The following is a 12,502-nucleotide window of genomic DNA, read 5'->3' as shown; positions in this document are numbered from 1 at the left end:
AGATCCCTATCTCCTCAGAGCAGCCCTAATAGCTGAGGTCCAGAAAGGACTCTGCAGTCAAACAGAGAACAGGTGTCAAAGAATCCTGATAACAGGAATTTTTTTTTTTTTTTACCTCTACATTAACATCTGAACCAATGAAAAACATTTAAACATCTGAGAAAAAAACTAGAAATCTTAGAAAACTGTGCTCAGCTTAAAGTCACAGGTGACAACGATGCTAAATTGGTAAATTTAGGTGGCCTGTATGAAATGAATTGTTGGCCTTCATGTACTTCCTGTCTGGAAAGTGGATAGCTGTAGCATCGCGACTATCGCAGCTTTGTTGGCAGTCTCAGCAGAAAGGTCACAGACTGGATGGGTCATGGAGACTGAACTATCCTCTCACCTCTAGAGGTGGTCCCTCCAGGACAGAGAGGCACATTGGTGGGGGCAGCGTGGGGAAGCTTGCACGGCTGCCGCCCATGCTGTATCTGTTCTGTGGATAAATAGAGGGCTTCAGCCTCCAGTGGTGTCAATCCAGCACCTTTCACCAGCACTAAATTAAAAAGAATATAAATAAATACCAAAAAAAAAAAAAAGAAAAAAAGGAATAGAGGTGCATTGGCAGAGCTGCACATGTAATGTTTGTGAAGTATCTTGCTCAGGCCAGCGACACTGGCCTCTCATTTTCACAAGCAGCAAATTCACCCAATTCAAAAAGAAAACAAAAGGAAAAATCACCAAGGAGCAAATCAAAGTTGTATTATCACAGAGGAGCTTAGCATAGGGTTTTTCATCATTACAAAACTCCATTCCAAACAGCAGTGTTGTAATAACCTGGGTAGTGACTTGCACACTGTGAAACAGAGAGGATCTGGGACTTTACTAGAAATAAAATCCCATATAAGTGGGCAGTGTCTGGATGCTATGCTCACCTAACTTGAAAGTGAACAAAGCAGAGAAGAAATGTATTATCAAAGGCTATCAACACATTAGTAAAGGTAAAGAGTAAAATCAATATACATTGAAGTATTTTTCAATATCATTATTTCTCTTACTGTTTCCTCATTAGCAGCCATTTACAGCACTCATCTCTGGGAGGTGCTGTTGACTCATCCATCAGCACCATGCCCTTCGTAGCATTCATTGCTTTAGTTTCTAAGCAACAGCAAAGAATACAGTTAAGAGGGAAGCTGGTGCTGCTGTGAAGTCATCAAGCTCAGAAAGACTGGCACAGCCTGCCACTGCGAGCACTAGCTTTTTAAAGTGACAAATATCCTGAAATGCCATGAACACCAAACCCCCTCAGATGCCCCCTAAGATTCAGGCCTCTGATGCCAGCTGAGGCACACCCATTTAAGGGTGTCTTCCTGGTGTGATGGCCCTGTACTCAGTTCCATCTTCCCCTTTCTGTTATGCCACTTTCATCTTGTTACTTTACTATTTGAGATGTCATTACTTCCCTTCCAGCTCATGGTAATTAGTGAAGCTCTATGCCTTTGTTTGAAGACATCCACTTCTCACCTTCCTATTCCATCGGATCTTTCAAATAAATCACTTTGATAACATCTATGTCATAACAACAACCAGTCAATTAAGATTTTACTGCAAGATTGAACAAAAAAGCCCCAAGCTGGCCTGAGAGAAAAGGGAGGATTTTCCTTGTTAACGAGCAATAGAAACCTCCCCTGCTCTGTACTCTCTGTCCATAAAGAAGCATACAGTTCCCCTGTATGGGAAAAAGGGGTAAGATTTAAGTAATAGCCTCCATCTCTGACTGTATCCTGGATACCTTCTTCATACGCCTGTGAAAAGAAGTGTAGAAATTTTTGAACCTGTAACTGAGAATCCAAAATGAGATAAAAAAAAAACTTGAATAGAAGTTATCAAAGTCAGGAGATTACACAGAATACTTTTGCTACAGCTGTGAGGCTTGGGAAGAAAATGATTAGCTATATCAAGACCAGCTACCACAACAGCAAAGGCAATATAAGCATACCTAGAGTCTCATTTTATATTTTTCCTTTCTTCAAGCATTTCCGAGCAGGAAAATCCTTCTTTGTCTCCATTTATATCTTTCAGTGTTCACTGTATACATATGCTTCTGTATACACAAATTTCTGCTTAACTGCAGTTCTTTTTTATGCCATAATTTCATTAAGTGCCTAAAATGAAAATGTTGCATTTGTCTTCATGATCTCTCTTTGAAGTACGGTACCAAAGAATATTCTTGTTTTCCTCTAGACTGCCTGTCACAACTTCATAGCAGAACAACAGAAACTATTATGAAATTCAGCTGCCTGAAACCAGCATGTATCAGAAATGCACTCCAAATACTGCTGAAAAAAAGATTAAATAAATTTTTGAAAAAAAAACAAACCAAAATTTTTAAAGAAATCATTTTTGATGAGGCAAGCTCCAAAAAAGAAACAGTGGTCTATTTCAGTACAGGTTGTATTTCAATCAATATGATAAGGAAGCTGAAAGACTTAGGGGGTATACCTGCAGTTCCAGTTACCCTTCATTTGGGTCCATCCATTCTTACCTCGTGCACTGGAAGGGGCAGAGTTGATCATCTGGGATGGTGCCGAGTGGGTAGAACTCAGGCTTGAGGTGGAAGGGCTGGCCTGGGACAAGGATAAAACAGACACGTTGGTGACTGAGCCTTGGTACCTGGAGTTAGGGTAAACAAGCTGCAGAAGACAGAAAAGAGAACTGTGTGGATCAGATTTTTACCTGTCTCAGGTTCCCCAGTGTGACCTCTGTCTAGGAAATAGCTTCAGTGCAGGCCACTATTAATCTGCACTCAAGACTTGGGACTCATCTCAGCCTCTCACAAACAAGAACAATAATGCATGTGTGTTGAACAGGTCAGATAAATAACATGCTGACTAAAATCTCACTTTTTGAAAGCATACTATGATCTTGGACAGCAACTTTCACTGTATGAATACAGAAGATTTCTTCCCAAAGTAAACCCGGATGAATTACTCTGTCGTCTTTCTTGAACAACCTCAGATTCTCACTACTCGGTTCTTCACAAAAATCTCACTGGACAGAACCAAGCGTGTGGATAGGTACATTGCACTCATAAGTGTAACACGCTAAGCATGCTCAGTGCCATCTCTAACAATTGCTTCTGGGTGTGCTGGAGCCGTACCTGCATGTGGTACATATCCTCAGCAGTCTCCCCCACAGAACTGTCTGTCAGGATAACCAGGTTTCCTGTTTCGCTGGAGGTGTGTGATGACAGAGAGGATGACGAGTGTCGGACTGAACCAAGCATGTTCAGTGGGCTAGAATGAAAACAGAGAAAGAACAGGGGCATTATTATTTTTTAATTTGCATTTTAATTTCTGAAGTCTGATTTTTTTCCAGGTTGGTTAAGTACCTGCTTTAGGTCATCTCTACATGTCAAACACTTTTGAAAGTATCAGGCCAAATAAAAGCTTAAACAAATCCATAAATGTGAGTAAATATGAAAGAAATGGAAATAAGATTATACTTAATATAACAGTGTGTAGGGTGTTGAATTTCAGAATCCAAGGCCAGGTTAACATGTCGTGATACATATCAGCTGTTCAGAACATTCTGAAACCACTCTCATTCTTAATACCCAAGTAAGATGAGTAGGAGCAGCTTAAAAAACATTCCAAAGGAAGCCAAGCACAAGAGACAGGCCAAAATGCAGTTTTTCTTACTGCATTGTTGGGCTTCTGCATTGCAGTTAAAGTCAACTTTCTAGCTGACAGTAAATTAATACAGTCCAACTGGTGTGCAGTCTGCACTCTAATCTTTCTCAGATTCATTTTTTGTCAGTGTGAATCACATCCACAAATACATACTTTGTACACTATAGAATCTCCCCATTTTACCCTAAGAACTAAAAAAAAAAGGCTTTACAAAGTGAATTTTGAGGAAAAGAATTATATCACCCAGATACCTAATGTCAGTTGCCAAGACACTAAAGTAGTACAAGAGCTACTCAATTGTAATTTAAGAAGGGAACCATGGATCCTGTAACTCAGGACCAAGTTTACACAGCTCTTTATGCCAGGCTAAACTATGTAGACCCACCAAGGGAAATAAAGATTGAAGAGCCATTGAAATTTAATAATCTGAGTGACATTCTTTTCACTGTTTCTCAGACTGGCATGGATACGTACATTTTCAAATAAGCAGTTTTGGCTGGATATAAAAACTCTGTTTTGACCTGAAAAATCCCAATTTTTGTCCTCAGTCAGTTTTTATAGGTGGTTCTTCTGTTTGAATAAACATCCATGTTTTCAGCTACTTCTCTGAATGCTGAGCTATTTTCTGGTATTCTGATCAAAACACCCTTGGCAGCCTCTTATATTTGGGTTCTGATTTGATTAAAACTCTAAAAACAATTACGCAAACATTTTTGGAGTCTTAAAAATGGGCACATATTGAGTTCAGTTTCTAAACCAAGCAACGCAATTTTCCTTTCATGGTAGATAATATTTATTTGCTACTTGCATAACAGAAGTATGAGAAGTTGGAACCTCCAAAGTCAGATTGAATCTGGAGAGCTGAGAAGAATCTGAGTGGCAGATGTATAAGAAAAGAGATGAAGTGACATCTGGAGGTATTTAGGATATGCTGCAAACTGGATTTCTCAACATTTTGATTCCATCCTCAAACTTTAATATTAGCTTTGAACGAAAATAAAGGATGCTTATACCAAAACTGACCCTCCTCCTCCTCCAGTACTATTAACTGCATCTTTGACCCTTGAATCTTAATTCAACAGTGTGCAGAGATCTTTGATATTTCAGCAGAAGAAAACAGGGTACCTGTGTCGATGCAACAGCTTGATGCTCTCTGGCTCATTGGTCCGTGTGAAACGAGAACATTGCCGCGTGGTGTACTAGTGCCAGAACAGGCTGGACTCAGCTTATCCAAACCAGGTAACTCCTGCACATGAGACACAGAGTCTCTTAATTACTATAGATATTTTAGCTAAATTAGTCATGAGAAAATTACAATGTTTTCTTCTCAGAAAAAATCTGATCTGTTTCCACGTTCTCTGTAATCATCTACAGTTACCTGTGTTTCCAAAGGATAAAGTGCTTCAGCGTTTTATATCCCTATTCTCTATTTCTAACAATACTTTCCAGCCACCATTTCAGGAATTTTGGAGAAAAAGAGAGGTACAGTGTTGTTCAAATTGCAACCATCTCCATTTTTTTCTGAAAAAACCTGAACTCAAAAATACGGATCTTGTCTAAATTCTAAAGAAAGGCAATGAACACAGGCTGGACACAGGACCTGTATGGATCTCATCTGCTGAAAGAGAAAGGCTGTATTAAAATTATTGTGGTGCTGCTATTTCTGGTCATCCTTGCATAGTATTCACTCCTGAGCGGAGGTAAAACCCTTCAAGTTAGAAGCTTTTAGAAAATACTTCAGTTGGAAAGTAAACTGCTAACACATTTCAGGTAATTCTTTTACATTATATGGAAAGGTGTCCTTTGGTTTCGTTGTGATATTGTTCAAGAAAGTGATGAGAATTACACTTGAACAGGAAGAGGAGAATGCACTGCAATTTCTGAGACCCATCTGGCAAAGATGTCTCAAGTATAGCTGTCACAGAATACTAATGTACAGCAGGGCACAAACGGATGGAAAAGTACCTTTCCTAGATGATACTTGTATTTCTGGTATATAACAGGTGGTAAGCCATGCTCTGGAGGCAGTTCTGTTGACTATATAGGAAATGCAAACCTATAATATTGTGTGCCTAAATCAAAGTTGGAAGCCTGAAGTAACCAACAGGAATTTATGTTGCTGTCTATATAAAAACACTTCTGGAGGGCCTAGTCCATGTCATGCTACTCGAACTATGACAGCTGTAAGAGCTGAACATCTAACGTGCTTTGTTAATCTTTCTTCTTCTGTTTTTATTATTTTATCAAAAGCCTGAAAATTGAACTTTACAATTGTTCTGTGATGTTAAATGAGGACCAGCTTACATGGTACAAACTGGATCGCATCATCTGGAACTGGTCTATCAGTTTCTTATGCAGAGGACGCATTTCTGGGTGTACAAATTTCTCATGGACTGCCAGACCCACTCCTAAAACATGTACCTGTTAAGAAGAAAACAAGATGACAAAACTAAATAAATCAAGTTTAAGAGACAGAATTGAAGCCTGTCCCTCAGGTCCGTCACTGTGTAAGGGAATACTGTAAAATATACCACCATTCTGTACAAGACTGCTGATAATCAAGTAAGCCTAAGAGACCTGGCAAGTTTATATTAGTTCAACAAGTACTTCAAGTGTGAGACAAGTACATTATGTCATGTTGGATTATGTTTATTAGAGACAACTGTAAAAAAATTACCAGATTGATTGTGTCTCCAGCAGTTAACAGCACTGAGTCCTCATACAGATAATTCATTGTGAACAAGAAAATTCCTTCCCAACAGTGTCAGAAAAGGGGTCAAAATTGCCAACAGAGGTTTCAAAACAAAGGAGGTTCTGATAACTGAGCTGAACAGTAAGTGTTCAGCAGTGTTCACTCCTTCTGTTGCTCATTATTTATTTATAAAGGTCACATTTTCAAAGATCAAACATACAATTTAGTAATTGAAAGAGATTATATAAGTTCTCAGATGAAAGAAAATAGTAATGATCGCAGGCTTAAAATACATATAATTCCCTACATGATCCAAACTCAGTACAAACAATAGCTAATTAATTTTCAAACATCCTCTTGAGGATTGAGGGGAGATAAGTATTATCTTCATTTTACAAATGGGAAATCTGAAATGCAGTTAAGCTATTTGTTGACAAAGCAGGCCTAGTAAAGACTTGGCCACGTTGTTTAATGGGGTGTATTTTGCCAAACCTTCCATTAACAGGGATGTGATTTTCTGATTTCACTCCCATCAAAGCATCCAGCAAGCTTTATCTACCAAGATGTTTCACAGAGACACTAAAGAAAAACAGAACTGTAGATAGTATAAATAGACATTAAGTTTTCCCATGTAGCTCTGCCAGTTTAATCTCAACCCTGACCTGTCCTGACTCTGATTATCTTTGAAATATACTAGGAAGACATAATTCAAAATGCCAAAAAATGAACATCAGGCCTGAAATGTGGCAAGATGTCTAGTAGATATAAATGGAGACAACAAAATTCATGTTATGCTAGCAGAGCTTCACCTAACATTACATAAGGTGAATGGCTTGTTCATAACTCCTTGGCCATCTCCCCTCCTTTTTTTTTTAAATTACTTTAATCTCCTGTACTGAATTCTTTGCTTCTGATGAATCAGTTGGATCTGGTGTGTTTAAACTGACTGCTGATGAATCCAGACACCAATGTTCTTTTGTGTCTGAAAAGCAGTACCTTGTTCTTGCATGAGTTCCTTGAGCTGTGTGATCTTCTCTGCATCTGCAGGGTGCTTTGTGATATAATCTTTATCAAAAAAGGCCTGTAGGAAAAAGAAAAAAAAAGCTTTCTGCTTATTGGGAGATACTCGTCATAACTTGTCTTCAAAAGATGAGAGGAAAAGGTCCAGAAATCTTAGAGAACTAAATATATTACGCTAACAGCAGCAGCTCAATTTTATCACTTTTAGCGCTCTGGGATCCAGGTAAAGCTACAGTATGAGTTATCAACCCACATGATTCTGTTGCTCATTTAAAGAAAACAGTGTAAAATAGCATAAGACAGTCCTCAGCCCTGAAGGATCATGAATCTGATCATATTTACTTATGTGACAATGATGAACAATACCACTAAACCTTTTATCATCCAGGGATTTGAATTTTGTATCATTTCCTTCAAAAAAAAAAGTCCTTAAATTAAGCGAGTAAAGTGGTAACTAAGCTAAAGGAAGAAGAGCATTCTCTGCATGGTTTGCAGGGAACACATGTCCCAGACCCCTGGACTGCTGCTGCCATTTCTCAGTATCTCAACCTAGACTTACCTTTTGCAATGTGGAGTTTAAGTAACAGCTTGCCAAAGAGCATAACAGGTAACATACCAGCTAACATCATGTAACTTTAGGGTCTCAGTGAGTCTGAAATTAGGCTAGCAAAGACAATTGTTGAGTAGCATGAATTAGCAGCTTTTCCTGATTACAGGTCCAAACAGTCTCAATTACCATGAATTCCACTGCCTCTGCTGCAAAATGGACTTATAATGTAGCAGAGTAATAAAATAAAATAAATTATGATACATTCCTATACCTGCCAGGTCAGGGCTTCCAGGTAGCCAAGATTTATTCTTAAGAACCCCACTGTCACCGTACCTACTTGGTATCCCAATTCTACATTGGATCCTCGTGTTGACAAATGGCTTATGCAAGTGCTGATGCAGAATAAGCAAGCAGGGGGTTTTAACCTTATATTTAGAAAATGTTCATGAAAATTCTTATCTTATTAAATGATACTTTCTTTGAAACAACAATGGAAATAAAATTGAAAAATGTCAATACTATATTCAGAAGCAGAGCCTCGCTTACCTCCTGGTATCGTGCAATTCCTCCATTCACAGCTGCATCAATCACTCCATTCAAACACATGCTGAGAAGATTAATGTTACCATGCATTGTTTATGCTGGTACTGGCTTATAAGTGTCTCAGCTCCTGGTTTTGTGTCTCAACCACTTGAATGGCATTTTCCAAAGGACTTACTTCAACCTCAAAGGCAATAAAACACACTTAATTCCATGGACACTTCATTGTGATTTGTTACCTTCCTATAAAGAAATGATACACTAAATGGTTCAGTGATCTCTCTTAGTTTTACTGCTAGAAAATTAGCTACATTAACAAACTTTATTGTCAGTAACACTGTATGTCAGGTCACTGAGTTGTGATAACTTCTTTCTGCAAACTAGATCATGGTAACAATGCAATTATTCTATCTTTCTGGCACTTCTGCATTATGCTGTCATGTTCCCTCACCTAATTCCCCTGGTTACATTCAGCAGTTATTTAGACTAAGTGGTGGAAAAACAACATACTTAATTGCTGTAAACCTCATCATTTTAAACTGCAAGATTTCAGACAGAAGTTAAGTTGCCTATCCCATGTCCTTAGTAAGTCATCATTTCAAACCTCAACTATAGGAACTATAAATGTTACCAGTTCTCTTCTCTCCACTTCAAACCAACGAGAAATCCAGGCAAACTGTGAGTCAAGGTCAGAGTGGTACGTTCAATCCACAGGCTCGCAAAGAATAATTGAGGATGTGAGGTACACAGTGAACCACAATCACATCATCTATAGTCTTACCACAGGTGCTAAGGGGGTAAAGGTCAGAGAAGAATATATTAACCTCCTCCTAAGCAGTAACATACTTGCAGAATGGTCATACTGAATGTCATTTAAATGTGTCGTCCCTCCCCCCCCCCCAAAAAAAAAAAAAAATTCAGTATGCTCTATAGCAATACATTCACATCTCTGTTAATTTCCAGAGGTTGAGGTTGGCTACCAGTTTCTGTCATGGGAACAAAGAAGATCTTGTGAACATCTATGGCAGTAAGAAAAAAATTCCAGCCAAACAAAAAACCCATCCTTGCTTCAAAATGCATTTCTCCTGGCACTAAATGACTTATCTTTAAAGTGGACAACATTTTAATCAGATCAGATGCGTAGCCACCAACAGCCACTTGTTGTTTGTGTTATAGTATCTTTGGCCATCATATCAGGATTACTTGAAAGGCTCTATTAGCATAGAATAACACAAGAGTAGTTGCCTTGAAGAGATTGACACTTAAAACACAGCTTGCTGACTACTTGTACCTTAAATTCATTCTCCTTGTCCTTTGGCCTTTGTGGAAAGGCTATCATAGCGGAATTTCCGGATATTGTTGACTCTGTAGAAGCTCTTTATGCGATCAGGGACACGGTCCATTTGTAGCACATCTATATTGTCTGGGATGGGAGTGACTGCATAGATCTGTAAATCTGCAAATTGTGTAGTCAAAGAAAGCCATGGGACATAAAGCAGGAAAAGCTCTCTCTACTATGGAAAGAAACAGGATTGTGAATTCAGAAAGTAACACTCCCTTTTGTTTTCCAACACCCTTCTTTTGCAAGTGAAACAAGATCACACTAGACTAGAGCTACTAGGACAGTCTACAGAGTGGTACTTTACAGCCAGATTAAACAGAAAAGATACCTGAGGATGCAGAGAGTACATACTAAGACATTCAAAATATCTAGGTTGGACAAAAACAGTTCCTATTAGTTTTAATTAGAGCTAGGTGCTTCATTGCTGCAGGCACTTCAGTAAATCTTGTGTCTCTATGTATTTAGGAAACTATCTAGTTTTTAACCTTTGATAAATTTTGCCTTAGATACTTCAACTTTGTCTGCAAACAGTTGTTATCTGATGTTTATCAGTTTAGTTAAACAGGTGTAACCTTGGTATTACAGGCAAGGTCCCTCATAGGTTTGATTACACTCACCACATACACATACAAACAAACCTCTGTCTATGAAAGTATCAATGTTACATAGCAAAGAAGAGTGGAAAGCACATTAAGGAAAATCTAGTGGTAAATGCTAATCAGTTTCAAAAGATTTCACTTACTGACAGTATTCTTATGGCTAAAATCCTGTAGTATCCTTGCTGGTGCCACGCAAGCCAAATGGCAGTGTTCTTATAAGTAAATCTCCAAAGTCTCTGCAGACCCATTCATTGTTATGTGGTTCAGTCCTTAAATATACACAGATAGCATTGCATTGGTTGAAACAAACTGTAGTACTGATCGCCAATGAGAAGTAGTAAATTCAGAGCCTTAGTTAGAAAAGAGTTCAAGTAGTTTAAAAGAAAAGTAGACTATGAGAAAAAGCTGAAGTGAAAAAACACAATGGAAAAATAACACTTTTAAATTACTACTTGTTCCCAACAAATGTTCTCCAAGAGAAGGCATCAGACTGTATGATTAATGAAGTAAAATGTCCATTATGGCAATGCCATTGGTAAAGGTGAAGGCCTGGATGTGATCAAGCACTCTCTTACACATGAACGCGACCTGCAGTACTCCCTGAATAAAAGGCAACAAATCTCTCCAACGCTACGTTCTGCAGTGTCTGCTATAGACAGGTGTATGGTTTTGTCTGTATCCAGCTCTACCCAAGACAGTTATGAACTGAGATATCCACGATGATGACTTTTCAATACTTTCCTCACTGTGCTCTACCTAACCATAGCTTGCCCTTTTCTCTGAAAGGATACACTGGGCATCGCACTGTAATATAGAGTCGTCTGGGTGGTTGGGATGCTGCATTGCAATGGCTTGTGGAAACTCACTCAGCATCCTCTGCTGGAAGGCTTCCAGCCTCTCATAGTCGTGGCCTCGACACACATATTCTTTATTCTGCAAGAAGGACAATCATAAATTAGTCTCTCTAAAAGTTAGGTTAAATTCTATTGTTTTTTTTATCTCACTTTGAATTTTACTGCTTCAAAAAGCAAGGTATGTGATAAAGTCAATACACTAACGTGAGAGTAAAAAGTACTGGTAACACAGCTGGTGTATTTTACTCCTCTCTTTTTCATTACAAAGTATTTCATCAACTGATAAGTAGACCATTCCACTGATCTCTAACAGAAAGGTACCTCTGCTCCCTACACATGTAGCATTCAGTCCTATGGTTTTGTCTGATTTGCTTTTCAGGTAACTGAACAGGGACTATTATTTAATTGGACTATACTGAAACATAGCAAGCAATACTTCAGACTAAGTCACCAGCTTGGCTGTTCTGCACTGGGAAAGCTGCCATCAAATGCAATCTCCATGAGCTGGATAAAAATTCTGAGGATCTCACAGGACAGAGGGAGCTAAATGTTTATCAATTTACCAGTTAGAAAGGAGTCATAACAAACATCATAAAAATCATTGTTTAATCGTTGCTGTATTGTCATGCCCATACAATCCACTTCTGATCATGTCGATCATCCTCAGGAACGCTCCTTGTCTATAGTGGAATAATATGGAAAAGCCTTACCAAGAGTTCTGAGTGGCCACTTAGCCCTAAAAGCAATCTCCTCTTGATAAGCAAAATTTCCCTCCTGCCAGTGATGGAAAGCTTGCATTTAAACATGTCTCTTGAGGCATTAAACCATTTGCTCAGAGTTCTTGGATGCTTTGAAACATCTTGAACTCTGAACAGCAAGATACAGGATCTCTATAGTCCTCAGTGTCATAAAGATTGTATTCCAGTGTCTGAACTATATTGCCACAAAATACAATTTTGATTGGTGTTAATGTTGCCTGATGCAAGACCTATCAAAGCAGGCAAAACTCTGATTCTGGTAGTTTTAACTCTTATACACATTACTATAGCTATAAGTACAGGGTGATTTTTCACCATTACAAAAGAAAAGAAAACAAAAACGGCAAACAAGAATAGTTCCCCCCATTCTATTTCTTGCATTTAAGCAGCTGCAGTATATGCAATGATTTTTGCTAACTGCTTTGCAAAAGGGTTCCAGCAAAGCAGGAGCAAAATGAAAGAGAAAGCAGCAA

General features: G+C 38.5%; 1 protein-coding gene across 1 annotated transcript in view; it reads right to left on the bottom strand.

The window, feature by feature from the left end:
- Positions 1 to 12,502, bottom strand: part of DOCK3 (dedicator of cytokinesis 3) — a 216,089-nt gene that overhangs the window by 9,784 nt on the left and 193,803 nt on the right. Inside the window, 14 exon segments of the mRNA XM_040568460.1 lie at positions 2,528 to 2,609; positions 3,143 to 3,278; positions 4,800 to 4,833; positions 4,836 to 4,920; positions 5,979 to 6,100; positions 7,369 to 7,447; positions 8,483 to 8,568; positions 8,571 to 8,597; positions 8,600 to 8,660; positions 9,108 to 9,142; positions 9,145 to 9,194; positions 9,769 to 9,810; positions 9,812 to 9,932; positions 11,209 to 11,350. Of these exon segments, the coding sequence (XP_040424394.1) occupies positions 2,528 to 2,609; positions 3,143 to 3,278; positions 4,800 to 4,833; positions 4,836 to 4,920; positions 5,979 to 6,100; positions 7,369 to 7,447; positions 8,483 to 8,568; positions 8,571 to 8,597; positions 8,600 to 8,660; positions 9,108 to 9,142; positions 9,145 to 9,194; positions 9,769 to 9,810; positions 9,812 to 9,932; positions 11,209 to 11,350 (1,102 nt within the window).

Source organism: Cygnus olor, chromosome 10 (assembly GCF_009769625.2).
Source record: "Cygnus olor isolate bCygOlo1 chromosome 10, bCygOlo1.pri.v2, whole genome shotgun sequence".
Classification (NCBI taxonomy): Eukaryota; Metazoa; Chordata; class Aves; order Anseriformes; family Anatidae; genus Cygnus; species Cygnus olor.
This window is presented reverse-complemented; position numbering and strand designations above follow the sequence as displayed.